The 18,699-nt window shown below is 43.9% G+C and overlaps 1 protein-coding gene across 1 annotated transcript in view; it reads right to left on the reverse strand.

The window, feature by feature from the left end:
* Window positions 1–18,699, reverse strand: part of itga11a (integrin, alpha 11a) — a 151,238-nt gene that overhangs the window by 117,124 nt on the left and 15,415 nt on the right. Inside the window, exon 2 of the mRNA XM_052040445.1 lies at window positions 15,974–16,085. Coding sequence (XP_051896405.1) covers window positions 15,974–16,085 — 112 coding nt within the window. The remainder of the gene's footprint in view (window positions 1–15,973; window positions 16,086–18,699) is intronic.

An 18,699-nucleotide genomic window follows, 5' to 3' on the forward strand; every position in this document is an offset into this window, starting at 1 on the left:
GGTACAGGCTTAAAACAGAGGTGAGGAGAAATTTCTCTAGCCAGAGGGTGGTGAATTTGTGGAATTCCTTGCCACGTACAGCAGTGGAGGCCAGATCATTGGAGGCGTTTAAGGAAGAGATAGATAGATATCTAAATAGTCGGGGTGTCAAGGGATATGGGGATAAGGCCAGAAATTGGGGTTAGAATAGTGTGTTCCCATCTCCCCCACCAATTTCTCATTTCTTTTTCTTTTTCCCCTTTTCTTTGGAGCAGACTCAATGGGCCGAATGGCCTACTTCTGCTCCCTTGTCTTGTGATCTTGTGATCTTCCTCAGATTCCCATCATCTCCTCTCAGATTTTACCACTCACCTACACACTGGGGGCAATTTAGAGGAGCCAATTAACCTACCAACCCACACATCTTTGGGACATGAGAGGAAATCGGAGCCCTAGAGGAAACCCATGAGGTCACAGGGAGAACATGCAAACTCCACATAGACAACACCAGAGGTCAGGATCGAACCTGACCCACTGGAGTTGTGAGACAGCAGCTCGACTAGGGCTGCCCACAATACTATTGAAGTCACTGCAATGATGCAGGAAGTCATCGAGCAATAGTGGCTGAACATTTCAAAGTGTTACACTTCAGGGATGACCCCACAGTTCCTCCTTCCTGGTGTACTTATATGGAGCCATTTGCTTGAAAATCTGTGGGAGCAGCAGAAATTGCAGAGTAATCCCTCATACTTGAAGCCTTTTGAGATTTGTCTGGGTGAACTAAATGCCATTAAGTAAATGTCTTTCTCTTCTCTATTCTAGTCCCTTATTAAAGTAATGTACACATTCAGCATTGTAAAGAAAAGTCCCGTGGAGTCTGTTTACAAGCACTGACGGCCTCCTTTTTCTTTTGAGGTTGCAAGGCAATAAGACAGCTCAAAACTAAATTTATACAAACATATTGCAAGCATTATTTGCTTTTCCCAGAAGTAGTTGTAATGTGGTTTTCATCTCTTTGTCTGGTCTGCAGTGGACTGTCTACATAGCAGAGTGTGCCCTTCCCAGCACGAAATTCCCTCACGCACTGTCTAACATCAATGGGAAAGGTATTAACCGAGGCTCAGGAAAGACCCAAGTTCAGGTTGAACGCCTCAGGCAACAACACTGAATCTCACTGCTGTTTGTGGAAGCTTGCTGTGCAAATTGCCAACCCACATTTTCTACATTACAATAGTGACTGCACTTCAATAAAAGTGGATGATGTCAAAATGCTGCGATATCCTAAGGTCATGAAACATGCTGTAGGAAATAGAGCCTCTCTTTAGATTGCTGCATGCACAACTGTTGTGCGTTAGGTGTATGTATTTGGACAGCATCAACACTTACTCCAACCCAAAATCCCACAACCTCTGCTGCCCAAGTTGGAAATGAAGGAGCCCAAGTTACATGGTTGGTAGAGTGTTAGACATCTGGGCGACAGGGAAGCTATTTAAAAAGACAGTGATAGTACAGTAGTGTATGGTAGTGGCAGGCACGGTAGTGTAGTGGTTAGTGTGAAGCTATTACAGTGCCAGTGACCCAGGTTCGATTCCTGCCACTGCCTGTAAGGAGTTTGTACGTTCTCCCTGTGTCTGTGTGGGTTTCCTCCGGGTGCTCCGGTTTCCTCCCACATTCCAAAGACGTACAGGTTAGGAAGTTGTGGGCATGCTATGTCAGTGCTGGAAGCGTGGCAACACTTGCGGGCTGCCCCAAGAACACTCTGTGCAAAAGATGTATTTCACTGTGTGTTTGGATGTACATATGACTAATAAAGAAATCTTATCTTAAATATTTAGGTTTGCCGATCAGCCAGTTGGCAAACTTACTGAGCAGCTGGTTAAATTATTCCTGCAGTAGCCTCAAGTAGTACCGTGCTTAACAAAAAACAGCTAGGTTTGAAAGCATACACTGGTGGCTGATACAGTGAAGTCTGACAGGGGATGATGATGCTTACTGCACAGTGCGGGGATGATGGAGTGGCACTTTGATCCAGAATTTCAAGTATGCTGCTGCTGTATGGCCCTGAGCTCCACAAGGATTAGATTTAATGAATGATATGCTTTGGAACCAATACTGCCAAGAAGCAGCCCATGCTTAAACCCCAGCCTTGACTGACACTTTCAATTCAGCTTCCACAAGCCAGGAGACCCTCAGCCAGAACGTCTGAAGGAGGTTCCCTTTATCAAGTTTTTCCTTCCACCACTCACAATGTGTTTGTCAGAAGTGGGATGCAGAACCAATGGGTTTTGAGGGAGGTCGAGGTAGGGGGTGGCTGCAAACTTCGGCAGAACTGCAAGAGAGCAAACTGGAAAGCAAATGAAAAATAACACAAATTGCAGACACTACAAATTTGAAAGAAAAAGAGAAAATGCTGGAAATGCTCAGCAGGTCAGGCAACACCTGTGGAGAGGGGAACAGAGTTAAAGTTTCAGGTCCAACACTCTTTACCAGAACTGGGAAAGAGAGAAAAATAAGAGAGGCACAAGAGACCACAGATACTGGAATCTGGAACAACCAACAATCTGCTGGAGGAAGTCAATGGGTCGAGAAGCATCTGCAGGGGGAAAGGAATTGTTGACGTTTTAGGTCGAAACCCTGCATCGGTACTAGCACTGCCAAGAAGCAGATATGCTTAAACCCCAGTCTTGGCTGACACTTCCAATTCAGCTTCCACAAGTCAGGAGACTCTCAGCCAGGACATCTGAAGGAGGTTCCCACTATTGAAATTTTCCTTCCACCACTCGCACTGTGTTTGTTAGAAATGGGGTGCAGGATCAATGAGTCCTAATGCATCCCCCTGATGCTGCTCAACTTGCTGAGTTCCTCCAGCAGGTTGTCTGTTGCTCAAGAAAAATAAGAGTCTGTTGAAGGGTCTTTGATCGGGAATGTTAACTGCTTCTCTTTCCACAGATGTTGCCTGACCGGATGAGTCTTTCCAGCATTTCTGCGGGCGAACTGAAATGTAAAGCAAACAGTGTGAACTCCCACATGGGTTCCAGCCTGTTGAAACGCTGCGATAACAATTTGCACTTTTCTAATTTCTTTCTTGTTGACCGTTACAAACAAACTTTGATTCAGTCATGTAAGGAATCATTAGGACAGGTAATCAAACCCTTGGCCAATGAAAAGGGAGTTCTAAGGTGTGTCTAAAAGGGGGTTCTAAGGAGGAAAAAAAATTGGAAAGATTTAGTGAGGAAATTCCAAAATGTAGTGCAAGAGCTTCTCTTTGAGCCCTGAGGCACAACCCTCCCCACCATCGAGGACATCTTCAAGAGGCGGTGCCTCAAGAAGGCACCATCCATCACTAAGGATGTGCACCATCTGGGACATGCTCTCTTCTCGTTACTACCATCAGGGAGGAGGTACAGGAGCCTGAAGACCCGCACTCAACGACTCAGGAACAGCTTCTTCCCGTCCGCCATCAGTCCATGAACACTACTTCGTTATTCCTTTTCGTTGCACTATTTATTTATTTTTGTAATCTGTAGTAATTTTATGTCTTTGCTCTGCAAAGCAACAAATTTCATGTCATATGTCTGTGATAATAAACCTGATTCTGATTACTGTTAAAAAAAAGATCCTAGTTGCAGAGATTTGATTCATGGGAGCGCTCAATGATGGGAAGATCAAGACAAAACTCCAGATACACGGCAAAGGCTCGGGCAAGATGATGGAAAAGAAACTACAAGTTAAAACTGTATATGAAAGGTTGACAGTTAGACAATGACATCATGGCCAGCAGAGTGAATTGCTTCAGTCCTTCCGAAAATGTGCTGGGTCAGGGAAGGAGTTGACATTGTGAGTCATAGACAGAACCTTGCTGCATGTACAAGTTCATGATACTTCATTTGTTCAATATGTTTGTATCCCCTCCTATTCACAGCAGGCTCAAGGGACTGAGTGAACTAATTCCTGAGTTACCTCTCATTGGGCAGAAGATACAAAAAGCATGTACCACCAGGCTCAAGGACAGCTTCTATTCCGCTGTTATAGATTATTGAACAGTCTGCTTGTAATATAAGATGGACTCTTGATCTCATAAGCTACCTTTTTTTTGACCTTGCACCTTATTATCTGCCTGCACTGCATTTTCTCTGTAACTGTAACACTTTATTCTGTATTCTGTTATTGCTTGTCCCTTGTACTACCTCAATGTACTGAAGTGATGAAATGATCTGTTTGGATGGTATGCAAAACAAAGTTTTTCACTGTACCTTGGTACATGTGACAATAATAAACCAATTTACTTTCCTAATTCATGTGTTCCATATCACTGAGGTTCAATACAGTCCAACGTTGCCTGTGGAAACCCAAAAGCTCAGCATTTGAATCTTCAGCTAAACTTCAAGGGACTGATGCTGTAAGTCAAATTTTGTACCTTTGGCAACATTAAGGGTAATAAGGACCCTATAATTTAGAACATTCTTCCAAAATGTTTTACAGTTGAGTCACCCTGGAGATTGAATCTTGAGATGAGGTGGCTGAATGTCAGGTTGAAAATAGTTTTTAAGGAGTATTGTGAAGTTAGGAGAAAGACAACAAAGCAGAGAGTTTAAGAGGGAGATTAGGGCACAGAAGTAAGATGGCTTTTGCCTAGAAAAAGGAGGGAAGAGTCTGCAGCAGAGGAGAGCTAATGACTACAGAAAAGAAGGATTTTATTCCCATAGCACCTCTCACAGTTTTGGGGCAGGGTAGTAATTTAGATTGCATGAGTTTTAAAGAAAGGTGGAAAACCTGAAACATTAACTTGTTTCTCTTCCCACAGGTGCTGACTGACCTGCTGAGTATCTCCAGCAGTTAATGATGAATATTACGTTGCCTGCTATCAAATATTACCTCATGCTGCTTTTGGGGATGGAGTGAGGGGATCCAAACCACTTTGGCACCAATGGTAAGGAGCAAGCTGAGGCAAGGAGAGGGGCTGGAGAAGTTGAGGGCGGAGGAGGAAATAACTTCAGTCCTGTATGCAACAAGGGGACGAGCAGGGCAGGGAAAGTGAGGGGAGGAGTAAGTTGTGGAAGAGAGGTGTTTAGATTGCTGTCTAAGACCCTGGAATAAAATGACAACTTGGTGCAGTGAAGGAAAGGTGCAATGGATCTAACTGCTAAATTTGACAAGTAACCTCCTTGCTAGGTGCACATGACGTTCATTCAAGCCTGAGACCCTTAGGCTCATTCTTCCAGTTGGAGGCTTGACAATGTATGTGGCCTGGTTATTTGGTAGTGGGAGCATCAGAGCTGAAGGGGGTGCACTGTCCTTGAAGAGTGAGAGAATAACACAGGACCAACAGGTCGGTGCAGAGTCTCACAAATTAGCCCAGCCAACCTGAAGGTAAAGTCTTGGGACTTCTGGTCAAAATTGCTTCAGAACACAATAAGATAGTGTAATGCAAGAAACCCCAGGGGTATACAAGGATCTTATTTTGGTCAACTGCTACTCTTTCTTAAAGAGTCAAAGTTAAATTCACCTGACTTTCATTCAATCAGAATTTTGATTCTGTTTCTTCTGACCAGAAGTAACCTTGTTTGAACAAAGTGTCGGACTGGGAGAGAAGTTACATTCTTCCATTCTATTCATAACAGCAACAACAGGCAATTTCAGAAGACAGCTGGAATGGGTCCTTGTTGTAGTCCAAAAGCGACTGCTGCTTGTGTCAGTGGCCCGACTTTTGTTTAGATTAGGGGAAGTAACAACCAACAAAAAATACTTCCATGATGAGGAATAAATTAAACTTTAAAAAAAAACAGATACATTTCATAACTGGAAACTCTCAAGCAAGTGAAGAAGCAAAAAACAAATGAAATCTTGAGTTAAATGGCCAAATTCCACTGCGATCACATGTCAGTCACCTGGCTGTGGGCCCAGCACTATTATGGGGGTGTAACCAAGATTAAATTGCACTAATCTCATGGTGATTGTCAGTCTGCAGTTAAAACAATAACAGTCTGATAGAACCTTTGCTCAAGTCTTGGCAGCAACCTTCAGCACTGTACATTGGTCTAATGATAGGAGACTCTCTGAACTCAGGAAGCAAGGTTCCAACAGTAGACTCACTTCACCCATTACTAATCATCACCTCCACTAGTTAACATCTGATGAGGAATCCACACATCGGTTTTCAGTTTTGTTTGCTACAGTGCCCCTCAGTAAGGGGATTCTATATTTTTATTGCATTTGACGACATCAGGGCTTGTCAACAATTCATTTTCCGAAGTGCAAACAGATAATAGCAGAGGTCTGTTGAAGGTCACGGGTTCAAGGCTTTGCCTTGAGCATTAAACAGCTGCTGATATACCAGAGCAGTACTGAGGAGAAGATACACAGTCCTTTGAAATGAGCTCTGCCCATTGAGCTGGATTAGACAACACCTGAAGAAGGGCAGAGAGTTTACCTGGTTTTCTGGCCAACATTTCTTCCTCAAATAACTACATCAAAATGGAAGAAATGACCATAGTTTTCTTAGCTTTATCACCACGGCCAAATTGCATTTTTCTTTATGCCTTCAGATGAACTGTGTTTTAGTGAGCACTCTTTTGATTGCGAAGTTCTGAAGTGCTTTGGGATTAGGGTTACCAGTACTCAAGGGATGTGCTAGGATCTCCGGAAACTAATCTCCTGGACACTGCTGCAAACAACACCAGTAAGAAAAGTCATGAGATATTTAAATAATGTTTTACTTTCCTCATGTGTGTGTTTGTTAGATGGAAAATATTAATTTAATATGGAAAAAAAACAGTTGTTTGAAAGAGTTATGAAAAGCCTGTCCACTTTCCAATTAAAATGGGAATCTGAGTCTTTGTGATAATGCATGGATGATAGCGAACAATGGTGAGAGAGGAGGGCTGAATTGGTTGGAGGTCGCGTGATCACAGCCACAACCCTCCCCACCATCCAGGACATCTTCAAGAGGTGGTGCCTGAAGAAGGCGGGATCCATCACTAAGGACCCTCACCATCCAGGACATACCCTCTTCTCATTACTACAGGAGGAGTTACAGGAGCCTGAAGACCCACACTCAATGATTTAGGAACAGCTTCTTCCCCTCCGCCATCAGATTTCTAAATGGTCCATGAAGCCATGAACACTACCTAGTTACTCATTTTTTTTTTGCACTATTTATTTTGTAATTTTTAGCAATTTTATGTCTTTGCACTGTACTGCTGCTGCAAAACAACAAATTTCACAAATATAAGTCAACGATAATAAACCTAATTCTGATGAAACCTTCAGGAAACATTCAAACAGTGTCAGTGACTCAACTAGGGATGATCCGTAAATGTGATAAAATGCCACAGGAATGTATTTCATTCCATCAGGGTCTTGGTTACAACTATCCCAAACATAGATCAACTACAAAACACTAGCCTTGTCTCACTGTGAAGTGCTTTCCGATCTCTATTGATGCAGCTTTTGGAACAATTAGACCATAAAGAGGGCCAACCTGATGTTAAAGAAGCAACATTTACTCTTGAAGAGACACAACAGTTTGGGCTGCTGACAGTATAACTTCCCTCTTCTTAATCAAAAGCAGGTGTTGCCTAAGTCTGTCTCAGGAAGCAGGAACTCCAGAGGGCTAAATGGAACTGCTACTGTGTCTCTTTTTTTTGCTATATCCTGATTGCAACAACACTTTAGTGCTATTATTGGATGGTTGCAGTTTCAGGCTGCATCAAGGTACTCATTACAACACAGAGAACTCTTGGCCAATGAAGAGTTTGGTATAAGGGTGGAGTGTGGCTACAAATTGACCGTGTACTGCAGATTAATGGGTTGGAAGAGCTGACCAAGATCTAAAATGATCCAGTGGAATATTTCTGTAGAAGTGAAAAGAGGAGAGCAAAAAACTTGCATTTCTTTAGCACCACTCACCTCGCTTATAGGACATTCCAAGACACTTTGCAGTAATGAAGGACTTCTGTACGTGGGTCATTGTTGTAACATAGAAAGAACAGTAACAGTTCAAAGAAGCAAAGAGGTTCTGAAATGGAAATGGTTCAGGTTGGCCAGGCCCAGAGTCCTACTTTAGTGTCTGGTAAAGAAAACTGTAATGTTATTTTCTGTCCTAACAAGTGATTCTTTGGATCAGAATCTCCCTGAAATAGTAACCAAAAAGTGATGACAGGAAATATATTAAATGTAGATTAGAACAATTCTTTTGAAAATCCAGGCCAATATTTATTGCCTACAGCAACATTATTTAAGCAGGTTACTTGGCCATTATAACATCGCTATTTGTGTGAACTGGCTGTACATAAATTGCTTGCTGCGTTTCCTACTTTGCAAACGGATTACCCTTCAAAGTATTTCTGAATGAAGTGATCCTAAAGGCCCTAAGCAGTCCTATAGAGGTTCACTCCACTTTTAAACATTCCGCCCTTGTCTGAGAAATCACTTCCAGCAACTGTTAACCTGTTCTTATTCTCCTCCTCCAAGCATGTTTTTAGCTCCATTGATTGACGCCCAAGAGCATCAAATACTTCTGCTTCCTCTTTAATGTTTTCACCAAGGCACTTTTTCCTCTGGGTTGAAAATGCCTGTTCCTTGCCTTTCACTGGCTGAGAAGCAGCCACAATTCTGGCCCATTGGCTATAATGTTGGCCAATGCAAAATATTAGTGATCATCCAAATACTTCCTTGTGCACTGATCCTGGGATGCAAGAGAACTCAGGGAGCCAGATTTGTCCGAGAGAACACAGCTCGATTTAAAATAAAACACTTTGGCAGGTAGAGTCAATTGAATTCTACTTGAATTTTACAGTAACAACGGATAGGAAAGGTTTAGAAGATTATGGGTCCAACGCAGGCAAATGGGACTAGCTTGGATGGGCATCACGGTCAGCATGGATCAGTTGGGCTGAAGGGCCTGTTTCCATGCTGTATGCCTCTATAACTAATTAAGCATGTGTAGATTGCTCTTACCAGGCAAAGAGATAGATTTGGCCCAGTCAGCAATCCATTGAACCTGCACCAATTTAATTTCTCAAGGTCAGTTACTCAGTTTTGGAGATTAAGGGGCATGCTTCTTTCCAAAAGACGCATTTAGCCAGGGTCAACCTTTGAGTCGTTACCAGAAGCCGTCCAAAGTTTTTTGGTATTTCCTTGGGGTCATGAACTGGACAATCTTCCTGACAGAAGAGGCAGGATTATTCCGAAATGGCTCTAGTCAGTCTTTGAGATCATTGTTTCTGAGAGAAACTGTAAACTTTATGAGAGAGAACTTCACCTCTTGGTGCCAGCCCTGAAGGAATGGGGAAGAATCAATCAGATGCCTCACGTTTGAGATCAAAGTGGGAATGACTCCAAATGGCATCCATTACTCTCCCAGGCTGAAGATGAATTTCCATTGATTGTTTCTGCAGCCAGCACTATGAGGAATAACTGCTTGGCATAACTTTTAGAGCTGGCCCACTTAACATCTTGAGAAACATATTGCTAATTTTAGTTCAGACTCAGGGCGGCAGATGTTTTATTGGCTTTATTGAGCAGGCCGACGGCTCCTGAAGTTTCCTCTCGATGATGGATTGCTCAGATGGCCATCAGTGGTTAGGGATGACTCTGCCTCAATTAGAATCAGAAGGCCACAGAGCACCAGCGGAAGCACTCAGTTCCTCATTAAAGACCCAGCATTCAGAGAGGAACCATCCCATTTGGGCAGCAGGTGAATTATTTCAATGGAAATGTCAAGCAAAGTAGAACGTGATCCTTTTGATGAGCTTCAGTGAATAACTAGAAATCCTATGGTAAAAGATCTAAATTAAAATGTTTAGAAATCTTTTTCAGTTGGCTGGTGAAAGCTGAATTGATCAAAATCAACTATATTTACTTCTTCTTTGTATTTCTCTCTCTCAATATTCCTTCTGCTTGGACTGACAAGAAAATTGATCCCTTCAGATTTCTAGATCTTAAGGTGCTTTACTAGAATGTGGATCCTTGAAAGACTTTTGATCAGGAGGTCGCCCAACAAGGGTAGAACACATGGGATCAGGGTAACGTACCAATGTGGATTGAGAGTTGGTTCATAGATAGAAAACAAAGAGTTGGATTAAATGGGTTGACAGGAGCTGTGGAGTATATGAATAGATGCTTGGGCCACCATATTCAAAGGTAGCATTTCCAAGTTGGATAATAACAGAAACTAAATTGGTACATTGGTTTATTATTGTCACATGTACTGAGGTACAGTGAAAAACTTGTCCTGTATACCATCCATACAGATCATTTCATTACAACAGTGAATTGAGGGAGTACAAGGGAAAACGATAACAGAATGCAGAATAAAGTGTTACAGTTACAGAGAAAGTGCAGTGCAGGCAGACAAGAAGGCGCAAGGCCATAACGAGGTAGATTATGAGGTCAAGAGTCCATTTTATCGTACTAGGGAACTGTTCAATAGTCTTATAACAGTGGGATAGAAGCTGTCCTTGAGCCTGGTGGTAGATGATTTCAGGCTTTTGAATTTTTTTCCTGATGGGAGAGGGGAGAAGAGAGAATGTCCAGGGTGGGTGGGGTCTTTGATTACGTTGGCTGTGTTAGAGAGAATAAGAATAGTGGTGCGGACCAAAAGAGACTATTAGAGGATGTAGACAAACAGAGTGAGTAGACAGCAGCGAGGCAGTTGGAATGTAATGTGGAAAAATGTGAGGCGATTCACATCAGTAGGAACCATATACTTTTTAATTCGTAGTAGATAGGGAAATGTTGTTCAAAGGGATCTGGGTGCCCATGAACACAACTAACTAAAAGCTAATATATAGGTACAACAGGCAGTTGTGTAGGCATATGGTTTATTGGCCTTTATTGCAAGAGGATTTGAGTACAAGAGTAAAGATGTCTTTCTATAATTGATAGGGCATTGGTGAGACCATATATTGAGTACTGTATACAACTCTGGACTCCTTATCTAATGCAGGGAGTGCGGTGAAGGTTCACCAGACTAGTTCCTGGGTGACAGCTTTGTCACATCAGGAGAAACGAGTCGGATGGCCTCTGTTCTTTAGAGTTCAGAAGAGTGAGAGATGACCTCATCGCAACATAAAATTCTTAGAAGTCTCCCCAGGGTAGATAAGGGGAAGATGGTTCCCCAGACTGTTCAGTTTAGAACCAAGTGTCATAATCTCAAAATAAAGGGCGGGCCATTTACAAGAAGTTTCTTCACTCAGAATGATGAACTTTGGAATTCTTTACCAAGGCAGACGTGGAGGTTCAGTCACTAATTTTATTCAAAACTGCAATACAGATTTCTGAATAATTGAGGAGTCAAGACGTGGGGATAGTGGAGGTGGAAGATGAGCCATGGCCTTATTGAATGGCAGACCAAACGAGGGGCTCCTAGTTCTTATGCTTACTCTCATCTTTGTTTGCAAATCCCTCTGAATTGGCCCCTCTCCTTCTTTGTAATCTCCTCCAGCCCCACAAACACCTGAGATTCCTCTGTGCCACCCCCCCAACAATTCATGATTCCCTCCCCAAATCCCCCAGCCTCTCTTCTACTTTGACACATTATTAAGATATACTCCTTTGTCCAAGACTTCTGTCATCACTCTTAATATTTCCTTCAGAGTCTCAAACTAAATTTCTGCTTGGTAAGCCTTCTTGTAAAGTGATTTGGGACATTTTACTGCATAAAATGTGCTACATAAGTACAAGCTGTTAGTGTTCATGTAAAATGCATTGGCTGGGACTGACTTCTGGGTCCCACCAATGCTTACTTGATAACATCAGCCCACTGCTCAACAGTATATCAAACTCATTTACTTGAACACTAATTTAAAGTTCTCGTTTTTAGTTTTTCTTCAAAGTGCTGGTTACTTGAAAGTAAAGCCAATTACATAATCACATCTGGAACTTAACCAACCGCTGCCAAACCTTCAACTATTTTGGAGCATGATCTGCCTTGAAAATATGTGAACACAAAGCTTCTGTGGTGTATAAACACAGATATAGACTACCTGGGTCAAATGGCCTGTTTCTGCGTTATACATTTTACATACTTCAAGTCCTTCTTTGAACTGTTAATTCCATTAATTTGAGTTACTATTCTTGTACCATGGAAACAGCACGTTAAGAGGGACAACCTTCACAATGTTCTCACCAAAGACAATGTCACCTGCATTGAGACAATGATCCTCAGACCTCAATTCCACCTGACCAGACAATCTGCGTGGATACCCAACTCTCTATTGCTGAGACAGGTTGTGTACTCCCAGCCACGTCATGGTCAGAGCTCCTGAGGTACTTAGAACAAAAACGATAAAGATCCTACAAAGGCACACCTGTACAAAACTGGGAGGAGCTGGCCCCCAACTGATCTCAGTGACATCCAAGCCCCATCAAACAGGAGGCTGCCGCAAAGCCAAAAGCTTTGCCCTTCATGCTGAAAGGAAGGGCACAGACTGGAGAGGGGCAGAAACACCAGTGAGGGGACAGATCTCCCACATGGACACATCTACAATTTCTGCGAACCAGGATCAGATTATTTAGACACCACGGATCCAGCCTCTGACAATATGGTAGAAGTCATCCTGAAAGCAAGGGTTCACCTAAGGGCCTACAAACAATCTGCTGGGGGAACTCAGCGGGTTGAGCAGCATCTGTGGGAGGAGAGGAAATGTCAACGTTTCGAGTCGAAACCCTGCATCAGGACTGCGAGTGGAGAGGGGAGATGGCCAGTATAGAGAGAAGAAGGGAGGGGCGAGAAAGGAGCCCGAGATGTTTGGTGGACTGAGGAGGGGATGTTAGATGACAGGCAGGCGGTGCCAGGTACGGGAGGTGAGCAGGGGTGGAGTTGGGAGACAGTGGCAGGTGAATGATAGATGGAGGCAGATGGAGGGAGAGGGAAAAGATGGAGCAAGATGGGGGGAGGGGAGTTTGAAGGTTGGAGACGGCTGCTGGAGGGAGATAAGCAGGAACACAAAGGGCTCCCAGTGCTGGACTCTGATAGGTAAGGGAGGTGAGAAAGAGAACCATTAGGGGGGAGGTGAACGGCAATTGGAACCAGATGAGGGGGTGGGGGGGGGATCCTGTGCCTGGTGGGTGGGTGGAACCAGGAGGGGGAGGAGGATGAAGATGGGTGAAGGGGGGCTGGGGGTGTCTGAGAAAAGGGATAAAAATGGGAGGACAAGAGGAGGATCAGAAGGAGAGGGGGGAGGGAAAAAGGGGTTACCTAAAATTGGGAAACTCAATATTCATGCCGCTGGGTTGTAGACTACCCAGGCAGAATATGAGGTGTTCCTCCTCCAGTTTGTTTTGGGCTTCATCCTGGCAGTGGAGAAGGCCGAAGATGGACAGGTCAGTGTGGGAATGGGAAGGGGAGCCGAAATGGTCTGCAACTGGGAGCTCAGGATGGCCATTGCAGACAGAGCATAGGCACTCTGCAAAACAGCCAGCCAGTCTGCGCTCGGTCTCGCCGATGTGGAGGAGGCCACATCGGGAGCACCGAATGCGGGGGACGAGGTCGGAGAATGTGAACATCACCCATTGGAGAACGTTCACATTCCGAGTCAGAAGGTTGTGGGTTCAAAACCCCCTCCAGAGACTTGAGTGCTGACATCTAAGCTGGTACTCCGGGACATTGCTGAGTGTAGTCCGTGCTCCCCACTAGCTGGGATGTTCTGAGGCCCTGTTTGCTCTCTCAGGTGCGAAGGGGAGTTCCTTCCATTTTCCAGCCTGAAATTCATCCTTCAATTGATGTTATTAAAACAGAAGACCTGGTCATTATCGCCCTACTGTCTGTACGTACCTTTATGGGCAAATTGGTTGATGTATTAGTATGGGAACAATACTTCAAAAGTACTTCACTGCCTGTAAAGCACGTTGGAATATTATGAAAAAGATTTATATAATGAAAATCTTTCTGGTTAACAATGCTACTAGCAGTTTGACAGCTGGTTAGAGAGGCCTATTTAAGGTAGATTAATCATCTGGAACTGCAGATAGCAGAGACGATTTGAATACCAGCCTCCTGATTGAAAACCCAACACTTACCTTTGGGGATCAGCCAGCAATAAAATACAGAGCTTCAATTTATGGATATTTTCCTCACCTTCTCTCGAGGTAAACTGATTGCATCTATGGCTGCATAGAAAGTCTGTTGGATAGATTAGCCTTGACGAGCCAAGAGGCATTTTCTCAGTCCACGTTTTGCTGGATTCTCGTGTCAGGCACAGTTGCCAAAAAAGCAGCTTCTGCATTTTGGCTAAGCTTTTCTGCACTTAATCAGGAGCTGTTTATTACCTCACGCACCCCTGACACTGCCAGGAGATATTGTCAAACATGGCTCAGAGCCGAGACCAACAAAAAAACTTGAGGAATTCGTCCCGTTTTTGTTTCCCAAAGTTGATGCAAGAGTTCAAACTTGCTGCACCTTCAAACTGTGAACCTGGGTCCTATGGTGATGCACAAGTGAGGCTTATCTTTGTATGCTGACTGTGGTTGAGGGGTTTTAGTCTTAGGGGTGAGTCATTTATCATTTCAGAGTTACATGTAACGTGGGCATAAAATGGGTATTTGTAAATCTTTAGAAGATCGAGCAACAGGCCCTTCAGCTCATGATGTTTTGCTGAACTAATTAAAGTAATAACACCTAATCCCTTCTGCCTGTGCATGGTCCATATCCCTCCCTTCTCTGCATATTCATGTCCCTATCTAAGAGCCTCTTAAACACCCCTGTCACATCTGCCTCCACCACCACCCCAGGCAGCGTGTTCCAGACACCTACCACTCACTGTGTGAAAAACCCCCCCGCTCATCTCCTTTGAACGTTTTGATGGAGAGGAATGTTATCTAGGGTGTATAAAGAGTGGGATGGCTTTGGTGGGATCCTCTAAAGCACTTTTTACACATCTGGCTAAAGAGAAAGTATGGCCCAGCATATCTAAATGCAAGGAAAGTTCCCCTTATCCAGACAACACCTGCAAAGTAAATCAAAGGCGAGCTCCCTCACCATTATAACAGATTCCCCTTCTCTCCACAATCACTGTGCAACCTCAGAACATTAGGAACAGCTGTTGTTCATATGGACAGCCCCGTTCAATTCAGCATCTGCCTCAAATCCAAACTCTTTCCCAATTCCCGCATCCCCTTCCAAAAATACAACCAGCATCTTACTTTGCACTGTGGAAGGAATGGTTGTGCAAAAGGCAAATGGTCTCTCACCCCAGGAGGTGGGTTTGCCTCTCTGATTGGGTCAGTTTTGAGCTGGTTAGATAACATCTATGACCAGCAGACAAAGGAGATTCATAGGGGCAGGCACGGTAGTGTAGCGATTAGCGTAACGCTATTACAGCGCCAGTGACCGGGGTTCAATTCTGGCCGCTGTCTGTAAGGAGTTTGTACATTCTCCCCGTGTCTGTGTGGATTTCCTCCAGGTGCTCCGGTTTCCTCCCACATTCCAAAGACATACGGGTTAGGAAGTTGCGGGCATGCTATGTTGGCGCTGGAAGTGTGGTGACACTTGCGGGCTGCCCCCAGAACACCCTACGCAGAAGATGCATTTCATTGTGTGCTTTGATGTACATGTGACTAATAAAGATATCTTATCTTATAACATGTGCCATGCTCAATTTGACTGAATCGCTAGAGATGGGAGACTGGCAAATTCTCCACCTGCATTGTCCTGTCTCTGCACGTCAGAAGTTAGTCACTGTCTTGTGAGATAGAATATCACAGGCATCTCAGACAGAAGAAATGCTCCTCTGACACTGGAAAAGAACAAAGCAACAAATCTTCATCAGCGATCAAAACTAAGTGAATTAGAACCTGCCAGGCATTCAGAAGACCAAGATTTTTCTGTTTATTCCATCAAGCTAGCTTTCCATAAGAACAACCTTCAGTGACTGACTGCCAAGGTAAACTAGCATTTCAGTTCCAATCAGTGGGATCCCCCATATAAGTCGACAATCCATTCAACAGTTCACATTAGACTTTAGACATCAGCTGAGAGATTGACTGTTCTTACCATTTCTGCCCACTGGCTTCATGCTGTTGAACAGTGTATCCAAACTGTGCTTCTGCAGAGCCCCTGATGATTTTTGGCCATTTTGTGTCAATGTTGAATGAGTCACAAGGAACTGTTGAAAGCGAGAAAAAGACTATTAGTATTCACCGTCTGAACAGTTCTGGAGAATAATTCACAAGTGTGAGAATTGATCAGACAATCTCTTCCCAAACCTAAGACTGGACAGTGTTCAGGATGCAAGGAAGGCACAAGGTGGTACACAGGCTGGGCAGAGATGTCAACTGGGCACAGAGGGTTGCCTCAAGACAAGGTACTATCTGGCAACCTGTTGAGATCAGATTCCTAGTTCCAAGACTTCTTTTGCTATTACAGAAATTTATAGTCCCAATAAATTGAAACACAGATGTCAATGGGAAAAATGAATTTTAGAAACTGGAGTGTTATGAATCCTCATGCAGACTGAGTGCAATAATTCACTTACAGCTATTCCCAGACATAAATAATCCTGAATGATGAATGATTGCTTTATGAGTAAAGGAGGTTCATTGAAAGAACAGAATATCAGAGGTAAAGTTTGCCCTGAATTTCCCATTCTTGGAAGCTGAAACTGTGACTCTAGCTAGAAAGAACTATCATTATTATCCTACAATCCTTAACAGCAAAGATTCCTTCAATATAGCAGAGGGTAATTACTTTGGGATATCAATGACTCATCCTCTTCCCTTGTTATCCATGGATGGCATTCCCCAAGATATGAGATCAACACTTACTCTCATCTCCCTCTGCCGGTGTACTGTTACTTGGCTGCCTTGGATATGTTGGACTTTCCTCCAGTGAAACAATGGGAAGGCAGTAACCAGGCCTAATCACAAACACCACAGTGTCCCAACTGATTCCCACTCCTTCAACAACCATTGTCTTATATAAACAGAGGGACGGGTTGAATGAGAATGGTCACAATCTCCCTGCCCTTTTCAAAGCTGAGCAGGGTTTCCAATCCCATTATACTACTCATCACCAATAGCAGCTGCCTCTATCACTGAAAGCACTCCCCTTAGAACCTGCACCATTCTATATCACCTGTAGATTTGTCATTGCCAGTGATCTCCTGGCTAACCTGCCATTCTGCATACAACTTAACCCTGCCAAATTCGGGTTATTGACCTGAAACGTTAACTCCATTTCTTTCTCCACAGATGCTGCCCGACCTGCTGAGGGCTTAACGCATTTTCTGATTCTACTTCCGAGTTCCAAAATGGAGTCATACAGCACGGAAACAGGCCCTTCGGCCCAACATGTTCACACCAACAATCAGGTGTCTATCCCTCCTCCATGTGCCTTTCTCCCTTCCTGATCTAGATCCACCTATCGCTTGCCAGCTCTTGCTCTACCCCTTCCCCTCACCTTTTAATACTGGCTATCTCCCCTCTCTCTCTCTCTCTCAGTCCACATGAAGGGTCTCGACCCAAAATGTTGACTGTCTATTTCCCTCCACAGATGCTGCCTGACCCGCTGAGTTCCTCCAGCATTTTGTTTGCTTTGTTCCAGATTCCAGTATCTGCAGTCTCTGCTGTCTCCAAGGGTCTATCTATACCAATCACATTGTTCAGCACTTGGCCCACAGCCTTCTAAACTGTGGTGTTTCAAGTTTCAGCTAAATACTTCTGAAATGCAGTGAGAGTACCTGCCTCTACCACCCCTCAGGCGGTGCATTGTTGCAGTTCTTTGATTTTCCATCCAGAACAATGTGGCCCTTTTCCTACTTGATCACTTGTCACCCGAGTCATCGGTTCCGGAACAATCAATGCCTTAACTTTCAGCTTCTGACCTGTTGTCAGCTGTGGCTTGGTTAGCAGCTACTTCCCTTGGAAGCTGAAGGTTCTGGGTTCAAGTGCAACTTTAGAAGCAAGCACAAGGAATGCAGGCCTGCCAGTGGTGCTGCCTTTTGGAAGAAAACTTAAACTGAGGTCTTGACTACTCTCATAGGTGGATGTGAACAAGCCCAAAGTTGTATCAAGAGTAGTTAACCCAAGGTGCCCTGATCAACATTTACCCTTCAGTAAATGTTAATAAAATAGATTAATCAGTCATTTGCAAGCAGCAATGTGACAGTGTGCTGTATGCAAATTGGCTGCTCTGTAAACTACATTGCTGCAGTATTTCATTGGCTGTAAAACACTGGGATGTTCTAATAGGGATGTGAAAGTCACTACAGAAACACAAGTCTTTGTCTGCACGATGCGATCTACTATACATAACCCAGCACTATTTTGGCATCGAAGTGACACAACAGGTAGAGCCGCTGCCTCACAGGCCCAGCGACCGGTTCAATCCTGACCTCTGGTGCCATCTGTGTGGAATTTGCACGTTCTCCCTGTGAATGTGTGGGTTTCCTCCCACACCCCAAAGATACAGGATGATAGGCTAATTGGCCATCGTGTGTAGATGAGTGAGAGAATCAGGGTGGGAAGGAGCTAATGGGAACGTAGGGAAAGTAAAATTGGGTTAGGTGGAGACACAAGAGACTGCAGATCCTGGAATCTGAAATAACAAACAAGGTGCTGGAGGAACTGAACGGGTCCAGGCAGCATCTGTGGAGGGAAATGGACAGTCAACGTATCAGGTCGAGACACTTCATCTGGACTGAAACAAAGAGGGGCAGTAGACAGTATAAAAAGGTGGAGGGAAGGGGCAGAGCAAGAGCTGGCAGGTAATAGGTGGATCCA

The sequence above is a fragment of the Pristis pectinata genome, chromosome 28 (assembly GCF_009764475.1).
Source record: "Pristis pectinata isolate sPriPec2 chromosome 28, sPriPec2.1.pri, whole genome shotgun sequence".
In the NCBI taxonomy this organism is placed as follows: domain Eukaryota; kingdom Metazoa; phylum Chordata; class Chondrichthyes; order Rhinopristiformes; family Pristidae; genus Pristis; species Pristis pectinata.